This window comes from Cyprinus carpio, chromosome A7, assembly GCF_018340385.1.
Source record: "Cyprinus carpio isolate SPL01 chromosome A7, ASM1834038v1, whole genome shotgun sequence".
NCBI lineage: Eukaryota > Metazoa > Chordata > Actinopteri > Cypriniformes > Cyprinidae > Cyprinus > Cyprinus carpio.
Genome location: NC_056578.1, coordinates 20750987 through 20771018, shown reverse-complemented (window position 1 = coordinate 20771018; position 20032 = coordinate 20750987). Strand labels below are relative to the sequence as shown.

Genomic DNA, 20032 nt, shown 5'->3' with positions numbered 1-20032 from the left:
TCAGTTTTCTGTTGACCTGCCAGAGGTTTTCTTCACGTCTGCCGGGATTGGCCCTCTCTCTAATAGGGAGAGATGGAAACATCATCGCAATTAACATCAGGTCGGACCTCTGATCGGTCAGACAGATGCAAGCAAGGGTCCTGCAGATCCCTCCTCAGTTCATTTGCTCATCAGCGGGGTAGTGTCTGATATGTAATAAAACAAGAGAGGAATCGAGAACATAATCTTATCTAGGAAAGACAGATAAATATATTGTACGATTTATATATGTATATATATAGGCCTATCGATAAAAAGATAATTACAGTTATGATTACATCTTTATGTCTTTATTGAATTATTGGACATATTGAAAATATTGACAGGGACATTAAGGAGAGCACAGATATCTAACAGGTAATAACACGCTATTTGGCAATATAGCAGAATATAGAATGAATAATAATAAAAATAACATATATATATATATATATATATATATATATATATATATATATATTTTTTTTTTTTTTTTTTTTTTTATTATTCATTCTATCGCTTTTAGCAAACCCAGTAATATTTTTTTGCGATCTAAGTCTTGGAATACACTAATGTTTAAAAAGAAAAGGAAAAAACACAGAGGGGACAGGGGTGTGCAAAACACACCTCAAGAAAAGCGCGAAGCATGACGTGATTGGCAAAGACATCATTCTATCCTCGCCGTCCCGGGATTAGAATGACGTCACACTGTTACCCGTGCATGGATGAATTCTAAAGAACTATAGAGGCACAAATAATAGCACAACCACAAGTTCATATCTTGCAAGTCTTACGTTATCCTTTAAGCTTTCTACAGCTGTTTAACAACAATAGTTTTTGCACTTGATGAAGCTTAACTCTAATTTCTCATTTCCTTAAGGGGATTATCTATACATATAAAACTAGGGCTGGCGTAAACATCCTCAGTGCTTCCCAGATAAGTGCAGTCATCTATTATTGAGCGAAAGGCCGAGTGTGGAAATGTGTGTAAGACGGTGGATTTGAAGTAGATTTGGTTTCAATCGATCAGCAGGAGAAGGATATTGCTTATGGTAACAAAAGAAGCAGCTATGTCTTTCTCTCAGTTTGGATATCCTTACAATGCAACTTCTCAGGTAAGCATGAAAATTGTATATTTTTCTCATGTAGATACTTAATGAGCGCGCACACCATAGGGTGTTTTTCCCCTCACATTCTGTCATAATCTCTGGACCTCAGTAACTAACACTATTAGGTAGCAGCAGATTGTTCTGTCACTAAGTCCTAAGTAAAGTAAAGTTAGGCGATATCGTGGGGTTTGTCAATATTTATAGTAATGGGTTATTTGAATTATAAATGACCTCACGTGTTGTGGTAAACGTGTAAATTACCTTTACGGTGTAATTGTTGAGTGAGAACGAGACTCCTCCCTTTGCCGGTTGCCTTTGTCGTCTGTTTACAGATAGCCTAACGGATAGATCATTTTGACAACATAACTTCCAGTCAATTATAGTTGTACTTTAATGTAAAAAACAAAACAAACAAACAAAACAAAAAAAAAACGGCTATATTGTTAAAAGAAGCCGCGCTTGCTGCTGGTTAACTTTGATACTGACTCAAAACTTAACAAAGTTTAACTCTCAGCTTTGACAAAAACAGATGTTTAATTTATTATATTTATTTTTACACCAAACATATAAATCAACTCACAAGAAATAATGCTCGCCTAATTTTTTAAGTAAATGTTTATGGATGTTTCAATAATTTGTACAATAAAAGTCTCAGTTAAGTCATTTTAAAGTACACTTCTTATCTTTGTTAATAAAACGCATGGATGAGAATAAAATACAAGCGGTTTCAAGCGAGTTCAGCTCTACACAAAACTTCTTAACTTCATCTTACCTTAATTTTCTGTTTTAGCCTACTAAGGAAACAGGGCGCATGCTTTCTAACGCAAATATAAAATGGCATGGCTATCCACTATTTCCTTCATGCAGTTTTTCGTCTCAGCAAATCCCAGTACGACTTGCTGCGATACGATTTCCAGGTCGGTGACGGAAGGATCGAGCGCGTCTCAGACCGCAGCCTCCTTCTGCTGTCCCTCCTATGAGAACCGGCTGCTGGCTAGCACGCGGACCGAGCTCAACGCCGCGCTCGGGATGTACGGCTCTCCCTACGCAGCAGCAGCGGCCGCAGCCGGTCAGAACTACGCCAATTACTTTCCGTACAGCGCCGACCCCTCTGCCATCTACTCCAGCCTGGTACGTGTATCCCTCTCATCAGATATAGCGCGGGTCCTCCGTTCAATCGATCGACTCATTCAAGTCACGGCTTGTTATTGATTATTTCGGCTTGGTAAGAGGACCGTGATGTCAAGCTGTCGGGTGTAATAACTTTGAATAATCAGAAGAAATAAACAGAGAATGAAGCGACATAGTCATCTGCTTGTTGTAAAAGGCCCTACTTGGTTTAATTTGGAATAAATAAAGAGAAATGTGTGTATAGATTATCATGTAAGTGATAAAATAATGTTATAATTTAAGGACCGTAAGGAGATAAAGTGTTGTTTCCACTGTAACTAATAAATGTCCTTAGCTTAGTGCCAGTAAAATATGACAGCTGTATCACATTTTAAAATGTATTTTATAATAATAATAATTATTATTATTATTATTATTATTATTATTTATCTTTAGAACCCACAATATGAAATCAAAGAGGGGTCAGGCAGTCTTCATGGCACTATAACCCAGCCCGCTGCCTACTATCCATATGACCACTCACTGGGCCAGTACCAGTATGACAGGTGAGATTTGTATCTCTCCCACCTCTAATATGATATTTTGATATATAAAATATATTGCTTTAAATACAAATTCTGTTAACCATTTTAAAGATGTCATATTTTCATTTGATTCAGGTATGGGACAGTTGATTTTAATGGGTCAACCCGGAGAAAAAATGCCACGCGAGAGACAACAAGCACTCTTAAAACATGGCTTTATGAACATCGGAAGAACCCATATCCTACAAAGGGTGAGAAGATCATGCTGGCCATTATCACCAAAATGACTCTCACACAAGTGTCTACCTGGTTTGCCAATGCTAGAAGGAGACTAAAAAAAGAGAACAAGATGACCTGGTCCCCCAAAAGCAAAGCGGGCGATGACAGGAAGGAAGACCTCAATAAGAGTGACCCAGACAGTATTACCAAGGGTAAGTCATAACACTTCTCAGCTAAATTAAATTCTGTAAAAATTTAAAAAGTATTAGACTGTGTTTGTTTGTAAATGCATGTGCATGCCCACTCAGTATCGCTTACTGCTCTTGCACAGACTCCAAAGACAATAAGGATGAGCGGGACCTGCAGTTCAGTGACCTGGATGACATAGAGGATGAGGACTGTGACAAGCTGGACAGTGACTGTGAGAAATCAGGTCAAGATGACCTCTCAACTTCCTCCCCTCCAAAGAGGGACTGTAACCCTGACCTCCCTCTCCACTCGAACTTTCCATCTTTTCCCTGTGGTCTAAAGAGTTTGGGGGCTCTGAACTCTGACTACCTGGATTCTCTGGGCTCCAAACCACAGCAGCAACAGCCCTCACCTCAGGCCACCTCTATCAACACTGTGGCACTCTCTCACTTTGAGTCATCAGAGAAGCCCCGGATCTGGTCGCTGGCACGTACGGCCGCCGCAGGGGTTGTATTAGGCACGCAGCATGGTGGGGATGTACGGACTGGGCCTGTGGACTGTCAGATGCAGGGAGTCAGGTTGCCAACAGTCAGAGGAGTGCAGTGTGGACAGCTGAAGGGCCTTCAGGACCCTACCAGCCTCAGCAATACGGAAAGCCTTTACCAAGAAGGACTGCAGGGGATACACAAGGCATACAGTACTGGGAGCTACAAGACCCTCCAACTCCACTCTTCATCCTATCCTGGACTGACAGAATCCTGCCTGTATTCCTCAATGGAAGGTACACCATTTCTCTGTTCACAGAGCTATATAACAGGACCAAGTAGCAAGTTATGCAAGGTTAAATTATTAGATGTTTGGAATTCTAAATGCTATATTTAAATTTTTCCAAATACCTTATTTTTTTCTAACTACATACAGATATGCAAAATAAAAAATTATTAAATACATTTTTTGTATATGTTTGAGTACTGTTTATGTAGTTTACTGACAGTTGTGATCTCTTGTGCATGTGTACTACAGGCTTCACCAGTGCAGGAAAGACAGAGACAGAATCCAGTGAGCTCAACGACAATTGTCCAACAATCCAGGATGTCAAAACCACTGCATTCAGACCTGTGATGAAGAGGTGAGGCAGGTGAGCATGAGCGAATATGCACACACACAACAAATACATTTATTTAACCCATTATGACCAGAATAAAATTAACACATTGCATACTTAATATGTAAGAAAATAAGAAAGATCTGCACAGAACAGAATGTATCTGCAAACTATTGTGTATGGTTACAGGTTTTTCTAAAAAATAATTCCAATCATGTAGAATTATATAATATCTGTCACCCACAGTCTGCATTTGCGTAATGCTATTACACATACTCTCTAGTAAAGTATCTTAGATTTGTGATGTGCAGCCATCAGATAAACTGATGAACATTATTGGCTTGTTTTGGTTATTTCAGCTATATTGCACAAAAAAAAAAGTCTCTTTCCATTTAGTATCTATTTGTGTGTGTGATTTGAGGTAATGAGGTATACATGTTTTCTTTGTTCTGTAATTTTGTGTCACAAGGATTTCATTACGCAGTTATCCAATATTACCTGTCATTTTCACCTAGTCTAACTTTCTCAATATCACATCGTTCTTATACATTTTCCTTCTCTCTCTGAATTAGCACTGTGGAAATGCCAATAAACACTGGGACATTTTTATGATCTACATTATGCACTATGGAACGGAGTCAATGAAGAACTGTAAGCCCATGGCAACATACACTTGAAATAACAGCGCAATGAAAATGTGTGCTCTTTCTGGAACTGTGAAAACTGGAGGCAGCCATAATTTTGCACAGTATGATTTGATAGTGTCAATAACTTTATGCAATGTTTTGTGTATGTATGGGAATAAATTGTGATTTCGTATGTTTGCATTGGCAATCGTAGTTTAGTAATTCTATTTATCTATTTATTGTTTGATTATCCATCTGCTTTATTTATCTGTTACCATGTGTCCTCTCAAGGTTTTGTTGTGTGTTTCATTTATTTCTCTGTGGTCATGTGCTTAATGTTGTGTGATTTACTTTTTTGGAAGCTGGTGTAAAATTTACAGTCAGTCTTTTTACTTTTATTTACCTATTAACAATAAATGAGGTGTGATACTGTGCTCCTGAGGAGTGTGCTATGTTTATATCAAGAAACTGTGAATAAATGTTATGTTGTTATTTATATAATATTTTCTAAGAAGTAATTTTCTCATTTTTGTTTAATGATTTCTGTTTATAAATAAATCAGATAGCTCTATACAGTTCGGTTTATCCTCTTGACTCCATGCCTTAAGCCGAGGCATTGCTGGAAGGTCATAAATTCAGACGTGGACGTGAATTGACTCAGCAAGGGTGTGAAGAAAGGGTACATCAGTTCCACACTGTCATTATTTAATCGGAATTGGCATCAAACACTGTTACTGTTTAGGCTCATAGAGAGGAAGGAACTGGTTATGAATGCAGCTTTGTTTCCACCGCGCGCAAGCAGGTTCATCATCATCCAGATCGGAGTTTAACAACGAGGTCACGCGGGAGCAGCCATACCATGAAACGCGCATCAAGTGTTTTGATGTTGATCAGTCAGCTGCTCGAACTGGCATCCCAGGAGATCTTTAAGCACCCAATTAAACTTGTAAAGCAATGGCTGGGGTGGTTAAAAACCACAGAGAAAACATGTTTCGTTTATTTACAGTTTTAGACTATTTCCCTGTGGAGCAGACAAATGACTCGGCATGTAAAAATAAGCAAAAGAAATTCACACTATCACGCTTCTAATTCGTATGTCAAGATTGATAACGCGTAGTTGCTTTAGTGAAAAAGTAAAACAAGCTCTATTCTTCAAACTTTTTTGTTAAAGAAAAACGCGATCACGCAAAAGAGAACAATAAAAACTCGATTGAAGTGATGACCTGCTGGTCAGGGTTCAGTAAATTAAGCCGTCGAAAGAGACATTATTTCAGGACGGATTGAAAGATTAAGGCATGTATTAGGTATTAGAGTATTATGTTTATTCAAAGGCGCTGTGGTCAGTTTGTGGTCGAACTGAAAAGAGGTCGAGCAGACTGTCGATGTCACTTTTTGCGGCGCAGAATTCCTCAGTGGAAATTTAGGGTTGACAAAGATGGTCATAATATCGCGATAATTAATAATAGGCTAAGAATTAACACGAGTTTACTTAGGATTTTTATTTTTTTTTTTTAAGATCTTGTGTCAGCAAATGACAGCCATAAAACCATGTAGTTATAAATAATGAGCCAGTCCATACGTTTTTTAAAATGTACAAAACAACAACAACAACAACAACAACAACAATAGGCTAATAGTCAAATACGTCATAATATGACAACATAAATGCTTGCATTTCATTCCTTGTAAAAAATAAATTTTGGGGGATTTTGAAAGCTGTAGAACAGATGTATTGCTTAAAAAATATATCAGAGGCCTGACACTATGCAGGTGGCATGCTTTGCCTCTTAGTCCAATATTTTTGTTTATTAAAGGTCAACGGACTATCGTTTGGATTATCCCTCAGGATCTCCAAAACCAAGTAATCTGTCCAACAGGCGAGATCTATTTCTACAAATCTCCCTAAATATAATCTCTCAAAATCATATTCGGAATACTGTTTTGATTTTAAAAAAAAATGCATGTATGGAGAGTAGGGATGATGGAGAGTAACTTGAAAGATTTTAAACACCGTTGTGTAATGCTTAATAGCAAAGTTCAGCTTGCTGCCCCACATATGATCAATAATTTGACCTGCAACACAAAATCATACGAGAGAGAGAAAAAAAAAACTGTGAATTATACACTGCTTCTCTCTATAAAAGCTGCTAGCGCTGATTTTGAATTGACAGGTGCCACACTTGTGCACCGGCCGCACGACGTTTGCCGCGTGTTAAATATTTAAAGCAAAGGTAATTAAAAGGGGAGCTGTAAAGAAGAGCTGCCAAACATTATTGAAGGTAATGATGCATGTGCAATGGGATTAGTGCGGTAGAGCTATACCTGAGGGAGCCGGCAATAATAGCATGGATTCCTGCCACAAAGCATTAGGCTCATACTGCAACTAATAGATCAATTAAGAGCCTGTCTTACATCAGGTTTACACCATATTAAATCTAGACCAGTGAGGACAGAATAAGACTAAAATGTGCTCTCGCGTTAAAATAGGGACAGTGGAAATGTGTCCTGTATGTCCTGTTATTCCCCTCAAAGAACTGCATCCCTGATTCTGTGGGTACGTGTCTGTTGTTAAGACTGTGCATTAGTCTAATGGATGGGTGCATGGGGACACATGCTATGCATTATGCAGAGTGCATTGAATGTAAATGACATTACAATAATGATCCATACTGAAAACGCCGAACACACCAAACATTTAAATTGTTGATTACAATTTTATCAGATAGATAGATAGATAGATAGATAGATAGATATAAACACAAAACAGTGTCATGGCTATAGTCATGTCATCTCACTGCTCTATGTGCTTGTTTAATTACGGGCTGTTGATAGCGGCCTAATCCAAAACAGATTTCCGCTAATCTCCAATAATAAAGACGCCGCATGGCGGATAAACAAAAAAGCTGAAGGACTAGGCCATCAAGTGTCATTTTTAACGGGGCACTAAATTTGGTCACTTGAACCGTGAAGATGAAATATGTTTGGGTAAGGTTTTGCTTACTACGGAGACCAGTACAAAGCTCTTAACGGGGAAACAGTTTAATGCCTTGCAGAAAGGTTTGTGTAAAGGTTAAGGAATAGAAAAAATATCCTTGGTTCATTACAAAACAATAAGTCAATGGAATGGCCCACCATGACGGAAGAAGGGGCGCGCTTTTGTTTGTGGATGAGGCGCGTCCTCTGTCATGACCGGGCCTGACACACACAGCTCTGATCCGCAAGTGTGCCGTCAAACCTCCCGCTGGCATTCTTTCTTCTGCTCTTTAGCTCTTTTCCAGCCCAGTCCCCCTCGCATCGTGTAGCGACGCGACAAAACAGCAACGTTTCCATTCTAATCAAAAATGCTTAACACCGCAGCATAAAAGACAGCATTGTTTTATAATGCGCGCACTCAAGTTTTATCGCGGCAAGTAGGCTACTTCATGTTAAGAAATAAGGTGATGCAAAACAATTAGTCCACCATAGTGTTTTTATCTGGCTTTTATAAAACATTCAAATGACCAAATCTGTGTAAAATCTATTGCAATCATTATCATATCTCACAAATTGTGAGTAGGCTATGCAATAAGCCTTATAACCACAAACTTATATTTAGAGCAACACTGCAACTGAGACTTGTTTAAAAAAAAAAAATAAATAAATAAAATCAGTTTATTCTCACATCCATATAACTTTATGGTTGTCAGTATACATCTTATGACCCGTGAATGACTCTTGATGCAATCAATTTTATGGATTATGGAATGTGTCTTAAATGGTTTAGATTTTAATAAAGTGGACTGATTAGCCAATATTAATCTTTAGAATGTTAATTCAAGGAATAGAGTCGATTTAAAAGTGCATTTAGCAGATGATATCCACAGCCAAGGTGGGATCTGGCAAAGAATCTTGAAACATAGCCTATGTGAAGCAAAGTATTTTGATGTAGATGATCAAAATGAATATATTTCATGACCACAGAGCACAGATGCTGTGACCCACAGAAGAACATTTTTGGTTTAATGTGGAAGCAAGACTTGTGTCAAATGATTCAATTACTAATTTAACTGCCACAACTTTATCTATCTGCTAGGTTTTAATGCAGCAACATCCCCACATTAAGCAGACATGATCACAAGAACGTTCCCGAAACAAATGTTTCATTTTCTTTTCACTTTATAAAAATTATGACACTACATAGCTAACACTACCTCCTCAGACCATAACATAATACTTCATGGCGATAAAATGTTCAACTGTTCAAATGTTTGACAGAAATATAAATGTGCATACTAATATTATATCATGATTGAAGGGAAGGTTAATCAAAAAGAAATATATTCCTGTTTTATGATGTTTAAAAGCAGACAGATATAGTATTTATGAAAACAATTTTAAAAATCCCTAAGGCCAGAGCTCTTTACTGAGTTCACGATAGTAGCACGACACATGCATGTGGTGCTGCTGACGCAGGAGCCGGCGTTCTGACTAGAAAGTCTATCTCTCTTAGTTCATCATCTGTATATTTTGGTTTGAATAAGTAAGGCTGGGCAAAAAATTGCAAGTGGTCTCCTCTGTCGAAATCGTCAGACACATGTCATGGTACTCTCATGAATTGCACTGGAGACTGACATGGTAGAGAAGAAATTGTTGAATAAAGTCATTATTTTTGTTTTCTATGCACACAAAAAGTATTCTTGTAGTTTCATAAAATTAAGGTTGAACCACTGAGATCACATGGACTATTTTAACGATGTCCTTACTACCTTTCTGGGCCTTGAACGTGGTAGTTTGCTTGCTGTCTATGCAGGGTCAGAAAGCTCTCAGATTTCATCAAAAATATCTTAATTTGTGTTCTTAAGATGAAGGTATGAAGGTCTTACAGGTTTGGAACGACATGAGGGTTTTTTGCTCTCACCTCGAACTGTTTGCTCACAGAGCATATGATTGTGATGTTAAACCAGCTAACTGGTTCTGACAGAATAGCAATGGTCAATGTATACTAATCGGGCCCAGGATGATAACAAGAACAACATCTCTTACAACAATTTGCCCAAATCCAGACAAAAGAGCTAAAGTGAAGGTGCCATTTGATGTGTCCCACACAGTGACACAGAGGGCATATGAGAGAGGGTCTCAGTAATGATGGCTCAGGGTTCAAATATTGATGAGGGGGACAACGAACACACTTCATTAAATTTTGTCAAAGGGCGCAGTGAAATGTGTGCAGGGCTTTGTTTCTGTGCATGTCTCTCCTCATGGAATTCCTGGTCGCCGATGTTGCTACAAGGTCCTTGCTAATGAGTTTTGTCAAAGATAATTATGGGCTCTTCACGGTGGCCCGAAGAGCTTGATGAAAAGCTAGCTTTGTGTGCCTTGTGTGTGGACAGTGCATTTTCATCCCCTTGCACTCTGACTGACCCGAATGACCTGACCCTCTCCAGGCTGAGGGCTGTTGTCCTGCAATAAACGAGTACTGCCTGATGTAGAGGATATAACACTGGTCTCAAACTGTACCTTGAACTAGACAGATCTCACACTAGTAGTCTACTACTTCTACCTAAACCTTATCTTGACTTGGCATGAGACAATAGTCATAATATCCAAACATAATCTGAATGTTCTCTTCTCTAGCTTCAGCATATAGTATACACCAGTGTTTCCCAAACCGGGGTGCTGTCTGTCGAGAGCAGGGGTGCTGTGTAAAAAAAAATATTTTTAAAGATTTTTTAATTGCTAAACTGTAAAATATATATATATATATATATATATATATATATATTTATATATATATATATATATATATATATATATATATTGTGTAATATCCATTTCTGATGTCACCAATAATTAGAAATGCACCGAAATTCAGGCTGCCAAAAATTAGTTCATTGCTCAGGTTTCACTTTCACTGTGGTGTGATGCTCAACAGGCCAAACTCTTATAGATTAACATACAAACATGCGAACCAATATATATTTGTGCTTTTGTGATTTCAGAAACAACAAAATGCAGATGTGCATGTGATATAAATAAGAGATTATTCATCATACACTGCAGACTACATCACTGATTGTAGCTTATAGCTTTTGGGTTATGAGTGATACGAAGGAAAAAAAGAAATGCATTTGTCCGTGCTTTATCTTGGATCGAGCTCACAGAAAGCACTAATAAAAGATTATTATTGTGCAGGCTACATTAATATAAAAATGTCTACATGTTATAATGGATAGTCATTGCATGTATCAGAATTAGGCTACATAGGTTTCATCTCTGGAGATGTATTCTGTCTTTGCGCTTGCAAATTCCGCCGTGTAAATAGCAAATCCGCCATGGCACAAGCGCAACTGCCTTTAAAGGGAATGGGAGATAAGACTCTGATTGAAGTGGGGTATGAGTGGTTATGATGAATGAATGAATGCAATGCATTTGTCCATGTTTCACTCCATCTTGAATCGCGCTCACGAGAAGCGCTTGAGAAACTTCTTCTGCGGCTCTGTAGGCTTGTTTTTTTAGTCTCGAGTAAGACTGTACCACATTCACATTACACGTAGAAAGGGCGACAGTGCATCACATTAAAAGAAATGATCATTCATGTTTTCGAAACCGCTAGCCAAATTCAAAAACTTAACTAAATTTAATTCATCTTTGAGAGCAAGGGGGCCCCCTGGTGTTTCGGGGCCCTACGCAGCTTGTGTATTTTGAGTATAGGGCTCTGAAGGGGAGATGGACGTGAGCGCGGCGCACAAAAAAAAATACAACTGCACTAGGCTATATATTTCTGGTCAGTTTAATAAATAAATAATCACAAAACTATCTCAAAAATTAAGTATCTTGGGGATAATCGAGGGGCACAAGGACAATCTCAGACCCGGCCCTGTGGCGGGTGGTGATATAGGCCCATAGTTCAAGCTCATGTGGCAGGGGGTGATATAGGTCCCTAGTTCATGCTTATGTTCATGCTCATCAGAACAGCAAAGTCCACTCAAAAATCGAGCCAACAGGAAACATCTGATGTGGTATATGGGCAACTCTGGTAACGCTGCCCTCTCATTCATTGATCATTGATGTTATGCTCACATGTTCTGATAATAATAGGACTAAATATTTTTTTGCATATAATTGGTTAAAAAAAAAAAAAAAAAAAAAAAAAAACTTAATAGCTCTACTGTTAGACCTACCTGAAAAACTAAAAAGCCATTTATATATTTGTGCTATCATTAGTTATGTGTTCTTATTTTATTGCTTACTGCTTACTTGTCATTTTTTATTCAATTCAAAGTTTGAACTCAATATTGTGCTACTGCAACAAAATTACCCCACTGTAAAATCAAAAAATACACTGAGTGAGCAAAAAATTGTGAGATAGCTCGTTTTAATGGTAATTAAACAATGTTTACATATAAATAAAAGCCTACATGAAAATCTGTCATATAAATTGGTCTCTTCATTAGAAATAAGCCTACTGATTGCCACCATTGATGGACAAAAAAAATAATAATATTTAAAATATCATTATTACAATAATATTCTAAAGTTCTTCACTGCTGTACCGAATATCTATACTTTTCAAAGTATCATATTGAAGTTAGAAATTCAAGTATTGTGACAAAATTAATTTTGTAGGGTGCCACAAACTATCATCCTCACTGCAACGCTGCACAAAAGGCTTTCATCCTGCATACTCGCCTGGGTTCAGACGATCACATAGGCCTAAATCTTGTCTTTAATCTTGTTTAATCACCTTCCAACATATTTCTGTTTGCTAAGGTTTGTCATAATGCTCACTGCTCACTCAATACACATCTCCTTCATATATATACATAATGGGTTTTTTTTCTTTCTTTTTTTCAGTGTTCTTTGATAAAAATAGATGGTTTAAAATATCTGCATTTATTTTAAATACAGTAGAAGTCTTTTTAACATTATAAATGTACTGTTACTTTTGATCAATTTAATGCATCCTCACTGATTACTCACCCAAAACTTTTGAATATCTATAAATGCTGACTATACATATCTATAAATCAGAGTGTTCTGTTTTCCATTACTGTGAACTGTAATTACTAAGAAATGCCTTTTCTACATAATTGTACCTTATGTGTATTTATGCCTGTATGATAAGACAGAAAGAAAGCCGCTCCCTCTTTTCAACCCCTAGCAGACATTTAGCTGCCAAAGAGTTGGGTGAGGGAGTAGAGAATTTATGGATGATATTCAGAGATTTTTTTTTTCTTGCAGCCTTTCCCCAGAATATGTTATGCAGCATGCATATAACTTCCCAAAATATCTCAAACCAAACTTTATCCTACGAATGTAAAACCTCAAAATCCCACCATTGTAATTAGTTACAGTGTGTTCAAATGAGAAACGACAATGTCTAACAGATAAGAACCATTTCGAGAGAATAGTTCAGGCCTAATCGGTGGTAGTTCACAGCAGGTTTGTGCTACAGTTCAGCTCCTACATGCCTCCCTTCACTCTCCCTGCTAGGGGTCTGCAGCTCTGTGGGAATCTCTTCACTGCGCAAGGTAGTCAAACACAAACTATTCTGACAGAGAGGAATCTCTGCCTACCTTTACCATCCATCAACTTTTATTAGGATGAGGCTGAGAATGAAGGCAAATCTGTTCCATTGAAGAAATCCAAAACTTTTCAGTAATGATATTCAGTCTCTCTCTCTGCAGAAGTAACAGTTCGTGAAGTTATAAAACAGTTCTCAACACCCTCATTTCCATAAAACCTCTGGAAACTTTACCATTAACTGGTGACAATTTTCTGAAACTCACAGCAAGCAACATTTCCAAAGGAGGCAGGTGAGAGTGAAGGGTTACTCTGGTAGCATGGCATTATGACACTGCTTTAGAATCATGTATTCCAGAACACTGTGTAATTAACAGGGGCCGTTGCAACACGCCTACATACTGTTCTAGCTAGGTAAACAGCATATTGCAGCAGCCTTGGGCACTGAATGCAGACCACACATTGTCACAGCTCACTTTTAGACTAGACTACCATAAAAAAGGCCCATTATGCGCGTGTGGGATTTTTCGCCTAGTTAAAAACCCCTCTGGGCTGAGGCCAATGACAGAGCATCATAATTATGCATTTTATTGGCCATCTCATTCCAGCTATGACTGATTCGGCTCCCAACCCTAAACGTTTCCATTCACCCTTTTATGTGGGCAGGCTGACAGCGCCACAGCTTGCCTGTTTCAAAGGTGGGCTGACAAATATTTATGACCTGATGTGAAGTCACATATAATCAGCTCTCATGAGCTGTTCGAGAGGCATCGGTTATTGGAACACGCTTATCTTTTACATTATAAATGATTCTTTGTAGAAGCCCTTGATGTGGCTGGCCAAAAACAATAAGTGACACATTTCTTCAGCATCATGCATAATGAGGGGTTATCAGCAAAGGTTTTTCATTGTGAAAATGGTGGAAATAAATCAGCGGCTCACTCCCCCTACTGGTTCAAGTTTTAACTGCAATCACGGTAACAGGACATGAGCTTCTACCTCCTACAGGTAGTCATTCCTAATACTGGAGAAAAAAAAGAGGCAATAATGATGATAATCTCACAAAGGAATATTGTGTAAATGTGTGTAAAATCAGTTATGACACTCGACATTCTAGCAAGCAAAACTTGCGTCATCTACAGTAAATGATTAGTAAATGATGACACAATTTTCATTTTTGTGTAAACAATCCCTATAACATATTCAAACCATCTAGCTGAAGTCAACCTTCATTAAAAATTGCAATTAACTGCATTGCAACTAACATTTAAAATATATATATATATATATATATATGATAAAATTATAATGTTATTCATAAAAATATGAAAAAGAAGCAGTTAATACAAATAGCAAGTAAGAATGGCAGGGTAAAAGGTGAAAATAAGATAATATCATCAGAAAATCATTAATAAAACACTGCTTAAAAGCTGTAAAATAAAAGTTAGCGGCCTGGTATCAATGTGTGTCAACTCTATTTCTCATATTTCATTTTTCTTATTCCCAGTCATTCCTAATTCTAATATCTCCATGTCTTTTCATGCAGCAGGTTATGAGATGTAGATTTATGACAGTAATATGTTCCTTCCCATGCTTTAACTGCCCATGAGGCCTTATGGCAGGGGTGCATTATCCAAAATACATATTTCCCTCTGTATTAGGAGTTATGGGGATAGCAATCCTCAAAATGAGAGCGATAAATCACTATTATGCCATTAATGGGAGCATGGTTCTGTCATTCAGATCACACTAAGAATGGTGGAGTGGGAAGTGTTTAGATCACTAGGAGCAGCACGTATTTGGTGGTCCTGAGATCTAGCCGGTACCCTCTCTTCTCCTGATGCTTCTCACATCTGTTATGCATTTCTCTCAGATTCTGCCTCTCTGTGGTCATTCATCGAGACCTCACGACAAACTAGAAACGCATTTTCGCAATCTCTGTGGCAGGGGATGCTAGCGTAGAACATATTAAATTTGTTACTAATTTTAAAACTTGGCAAAGCAGGCCACGTTTCTGCCACCCGTTTTCTGTAGATACGTCAGTTGAAGCCCAACGTGACCAAAACCACAATACAAACAGAGCAAGCGGAACAGCAGCTCCCTTTGTGCCCCACACTGTAAATGTTTATAAGAAAGGGCTTTTTAAAACTAACTGGACATAATGACATTACGATAAAGGGATGGAGGTACATTCGCCCTATTCTCATCTTGCAATTCAGCAGAAGATAAAAAAATGTGCTGTTTAAAACCCAGACAGAAATGGAAGAGTGGATTTTGCAATCCTACGGAATTAGTGGCCAAACTTTTTAAACTTCTGTCAAATACAGGTGGTGGAATCCATGCAGTGCTCTTCTGTAAGACTTTTTTTTAAAAATACATTAGTTCAAAAATTGTAAAACAGGACATAGTTGCTTCATGCATTTCATAATAATAATAATAATAAACAGAAATAATTGTTGCCAATAATCACTAATACAAATAAAACTAGTTTATTACTATGAATAATACTATAATAACAACAATAACAATAATACACAAAATATTAGTGCTGTCAAACGATTAATCGCATCCAAAATAAAAGTTTTTGTTTCCATAATATGTGTGTACACTGTGTATATTTATAAATAAAAAAAAAAAAAAAAAACAATATATATACAAAAAAATTTAGAAAAATATGTTATGTTTATATATTAAATATATTTATATATGATAATTATAATATATATAAAACTTAAGAATATAAATGTATATACATGTAAATATTTACAAAATTTATACTGTATGTGTGTGTATTTATATATAAATAATAAATATACACAGTACACACATATATTATGTAAACAAAAACTTGTATTTTGGATGTGATTAATGGTTTGACAGCACTATAAAATATAAAGCATTTAATTTAATGGCAATAATAATTTGGCTGATTTTTATGTTGAAAATTATTTCTATTCATTTCTACTACTACTACTATTTTAATAATAATTAACTGGCTATATTTGTATTTGTGTTTATTGACAACATTTACTTTTATTTATTTCTGTCAATAACAATAATACATTTGATTTAGTAAATTCAATTAATAAGTTATATTTGAACTAGTGATTATCTGCAACAACTATTTTTATTTATTATTATTACAATAATTTAATAATTAGCTATATTTGTATATATGTGTGTGTGTGTGTGTGTGTGTGTGTGTGTGTTATATTTAGCTGTATTTGTGATTATCTGCAACAATTATTTATATTATTATATTATTATTATTATTATTAAATGTAAAGACATCAGATACTCCAAATATAGGGGAAAAACATAAATACTGTTTAACTAATATACTGTATCAGTTACTCAAATCTATAATATTCACAGACAGAGCATTCCAGAGCTTTGAATTAACCACACAGCAGTCCTTCATTTACATTCATTCATGAGCTCTACACCATCACACACAGAAACATTTTTAGAGACAAGGTCAGGGACCCTAGAGGGCTGTACTCCTCTGTGAGTTTGTTTATCTGTCTGTCTGTCTGTGTGTGAATGTGACTGCTTGTCAGGGAAACATATTTGATCCTTGCTTTAATTATTTTGCCCCCCCATTCCTCACCAAGATCATCTAGTGTCTGGGCAGCCATGTTGGCTCTACAGCAGGTCTGTGAGTGCAGCTGTCACTAGTGGAACTGCACTGACCTCTAGAGACCAATCTCTCCAGGCACAACATGGAGTTTTACTTACCCTGACAGCTCTGGCAACAGCCCATAAGAGTGACACAGAGAGAACAGACTCAGGTAAACCTGCAGTCCCGCACAGACCTGCTAGTCTCATTCATTCACTACACACACACACACATGCACACACTGTCCTAACCACCCCAAAATCTCAGTGCACCGAAATTCACCCCTGCACAAAGCAATCGCTGGTTTAATACGTTTAGCATCCTTTTTTCTCATCTATTTGATCATTTACACCATTCATTGTTATCCACAGTTCATCCGCTATGTGTGTTCATGTGTATTGTACATATTCATACATATTTGTCTAGATTTATATGACAAAATATTATTTTGTTTCCCAGGCAGTACATAAGAAATGAGCCTGATGTATATTTGTCCTATAGTGTAACCATGTTGGTTTTCTTAAAACATGACACATATAGAGAGAGAGAGAAACTCTTCCCTCTGAAACAAAATATTTTCATACTAAATATTAATGTTGGAGGGAGCCTGTTAAAATCAATGAAATCCTGTAGTATTCTAGGAGAGAAGCCAAATTATATATATATTACATTTCCTTTGAGTAAACATGACATCTTTGGATTAGCAGGCTGATAGATATACAGACATTTCCAGCTTTTTCCAGCATGTAAACTCTTCTACTCATGCCAAGGGAAATGCTATTGAATTGCACAAAAATGTTAGTTCTGGTTGCTCGTGTATGTTAAACTATTATTTTAAGGCAGCCTTGATATATAATTGATGATGAAATGTATTATACATAATGTATTCATGGTAGGTTTGTGTCTGTGCTTACCACAGTTTGCCTTCTAAAACCAGACATCCTAGAGTTCCAAGTTCCAGTCTGTAGAGGAACATCTGGCATCTCATGCAAAACTATTCATTTTTTTATAGAGTTTCACACCATTGCTGCTATCATCATCATCAGTCCTCATACGTGATAAAACATGATGGGAAACATATAAGTGTCTGGAGCCATAAAGGACAAATTAAGCTGAAGAAGTAAAGTCTTACTCCCCAGAGGGAACATAATAAAATACATTTAAATTAATATACACACTTTTTGCAGAAGTAATATACTGACTTCTGCCTGTTTAAACCATTTGAAGGACAAAAGGACTCACTAATCTATTTCACCAAGCCTGAATATATGACCTTTACATTTTTACATTTCAAAATAAAAATATCAAATCAATATCAAACTGGAACCAAACAGACAGGATTAATGTCATATTTAATGACGGCTTAATATAATATAATATAATATAATATAATATAATATAATATAATATAATATAATATAATATAATATAATATAATATAATATAATATAATATAATATAATATAATTAGTCAATTAAATATGTTATATTAAGTATTAAGTAAATTACTATCAATGTAAAGCAAATATATTAAGTAAATTAATAATTTTTTCAAATGAGTGTATATAAATGTGTGTGTGTGTGTGTGTGTGTGTGTGTGTGTGTGTGTGTGTGTGTGTGTGTGTGTGTGTGTGTGTGTGTGTGTGTGTTTGTTTACATATCCTTAATTAGAAAAAATATATTGTTTTTCTATTAAAAAAAAAAAAATACCATGCTTTCTTTGAGGGTTAATGTTGGTCTATGATCATTTTAATTAGCTGTAAGAACAATAGCATATCAAAAAAAAAGTCTGTGGTACATCCTCCTCATTTAGATGGCAACGTAAATGTGTGTGTGTTAATGTAGAGATGTAGAGATGTAGAGATGCACAGATGCACGGCACCATAAGGCAGTGTACTGATTAGGGCTGTGTGTAATGCATGAATCAAAGGGCACAGCAAGGAACCAATCAATCTAACTAATGGGAATCCCTGGTGAGGAGTGTGGGCAGAGTTACCCAGCTGTACAATCTCAGTGACCTCCCAGCTTAACCACACACATATAAACAATCATTTCCCAAGCCCTTATTTAAGTGCACCCACCCAGCCTAAATATACAAGTCCAAAAGTTCATTCTTGATGAACTAACAAATACTAGCATATGCCTGGATAAACAAACATATAAAATTACAGTAACTTTACAAACACCAAATCATCCAATAACTGTGTTTAGGACCAAACAAAGCCCCCATGACAAACCGCAAAACACTGCACAGACTAGAAATCTCAGACAATGTTAACCCTAAAACCTTATACAGATACACAACTGACACACATGTTACTCAGTTATGTCCAGCAAAATAACAGGACCTGCTGTAACACATGCAGCATGTCAATGTTTCTGAGCATCAGTGTTTCAGCTGAGATCTCCACATGTGTCTGCCACATTTGTCTGCCCTAGAGGACTCTCTCCAAGCGGGGGTCCATCAAACAGACAGATGAAAAAGCAGACGTATGTCATTTAGACACAGAAAGCTGTGGTGTGTGTTCTCTCTCTCTCTCTCTCTCTCTCTCTCTCTCTCTCTCTCTCTCTCTCTCTCTCTCTCTCTCTCTCTCTCTGTGTGTGTGTATGAATCAGCAGAGAGTGAGTTGCAAGTTTGGTCTTCATTTTGACGGCAGACTATGAGACAAACTATCTTTGTTTTTTATTATACAACAAAAAATATTTAAAACAAACATGCATTAACCATGACTTGATTTAAACCAGGATGAAACCTTTGACCTCAAGTTGGAGGATAATGTCCATGATACCCAGCATGAATCAGAGCCGATGCCGTCGTTTTGAATGTTAGTTTAAGATTGCTCCATTGCACAGAGCTCCCTTTAGTGCTGAGCGGACTTTCATAAAATTGATTTTCTGAGTACACCCTTTTAGCGGCTATAAGCTTGAAATATGAACCCTTCATTGCAGGGAGCATTTCTTCTCAAATTTTCCCCTCTCTCTCCTTTATA

The 20032-nt window shown here is 36.8% G+C and overlaps 1 protein-coding gene and 1 long non-coding RNA gene across 4 annotated transcripts in view; one reads left to right on the top strand and one right to left on the bottom strand.

Moving 5' to 3' along the window:
- The window catches only part of LOC122145641, a 107322-nt gene that overhangs the window by 52902 nt on the left and 34388 nt on the right, over nt 1–20032 (bottom strand). The gene's annotated exons all lie outside the window — the stretch shown is intronic.
- LOC109073198 (iroquois-class homeodomain protein IRX-6-like) lies at nt 749–5917 on the top strand. 2 transcript variants are annotated; one of them, XM_042760313.1, is made up of 7 exons: nt 749–1133; nt 1995–2258; nt 2694–2803; nt 2918–3213; nt 3333–3971; nt 4214–4319; nt 4868–5917. In XM_042760313.1, exons 1-7 carry the CDS (start codon nt 1068–1070, stop codon nt 4905–4907), a joined length of 1521 nt encoding a protein of 506 aa, XP_042616247.1. In that variant the 5' UTR covers nt 749–1067; the 3' UTR covers nt 4908–5917. The 2 variants fall into 2 exon arrangements, with proteins under 2 accessions (XP_042616247.1, XP_042616248.1); XM_042760314.1 differs by having other exon boundaries at nt 750–1133; nt 4214–4328; nt 4868–5914.

What these genes read in the sequence shown, in the direction of transcription:
- LOC109073198 (XM_042760313.1), top strand. Translation starts at nt 1,068, where the DNA reads ATGGTAACAAAAGAAGCAGCTATGTCTTTCTCTCAGTTTGGATATCCT. An exon ending in CTGCCATCTACTCCAGCCTG is followed by an intron (nt 2,259 to 2,693) that starts GTACGTGTATCC and finishes ATTTATCTTTAG; the next exon opens with AACCCACAATATGAAATCAA. An exon ending in TTCAGACCTGTGATGAAGAG is followed by an intron (nt 4,320 to 4,867) that starts GTGAGGCAGGTG and finishes TCTCTGAATTAG; the next exon opens with CACTGTGGAAATGCCAATAA.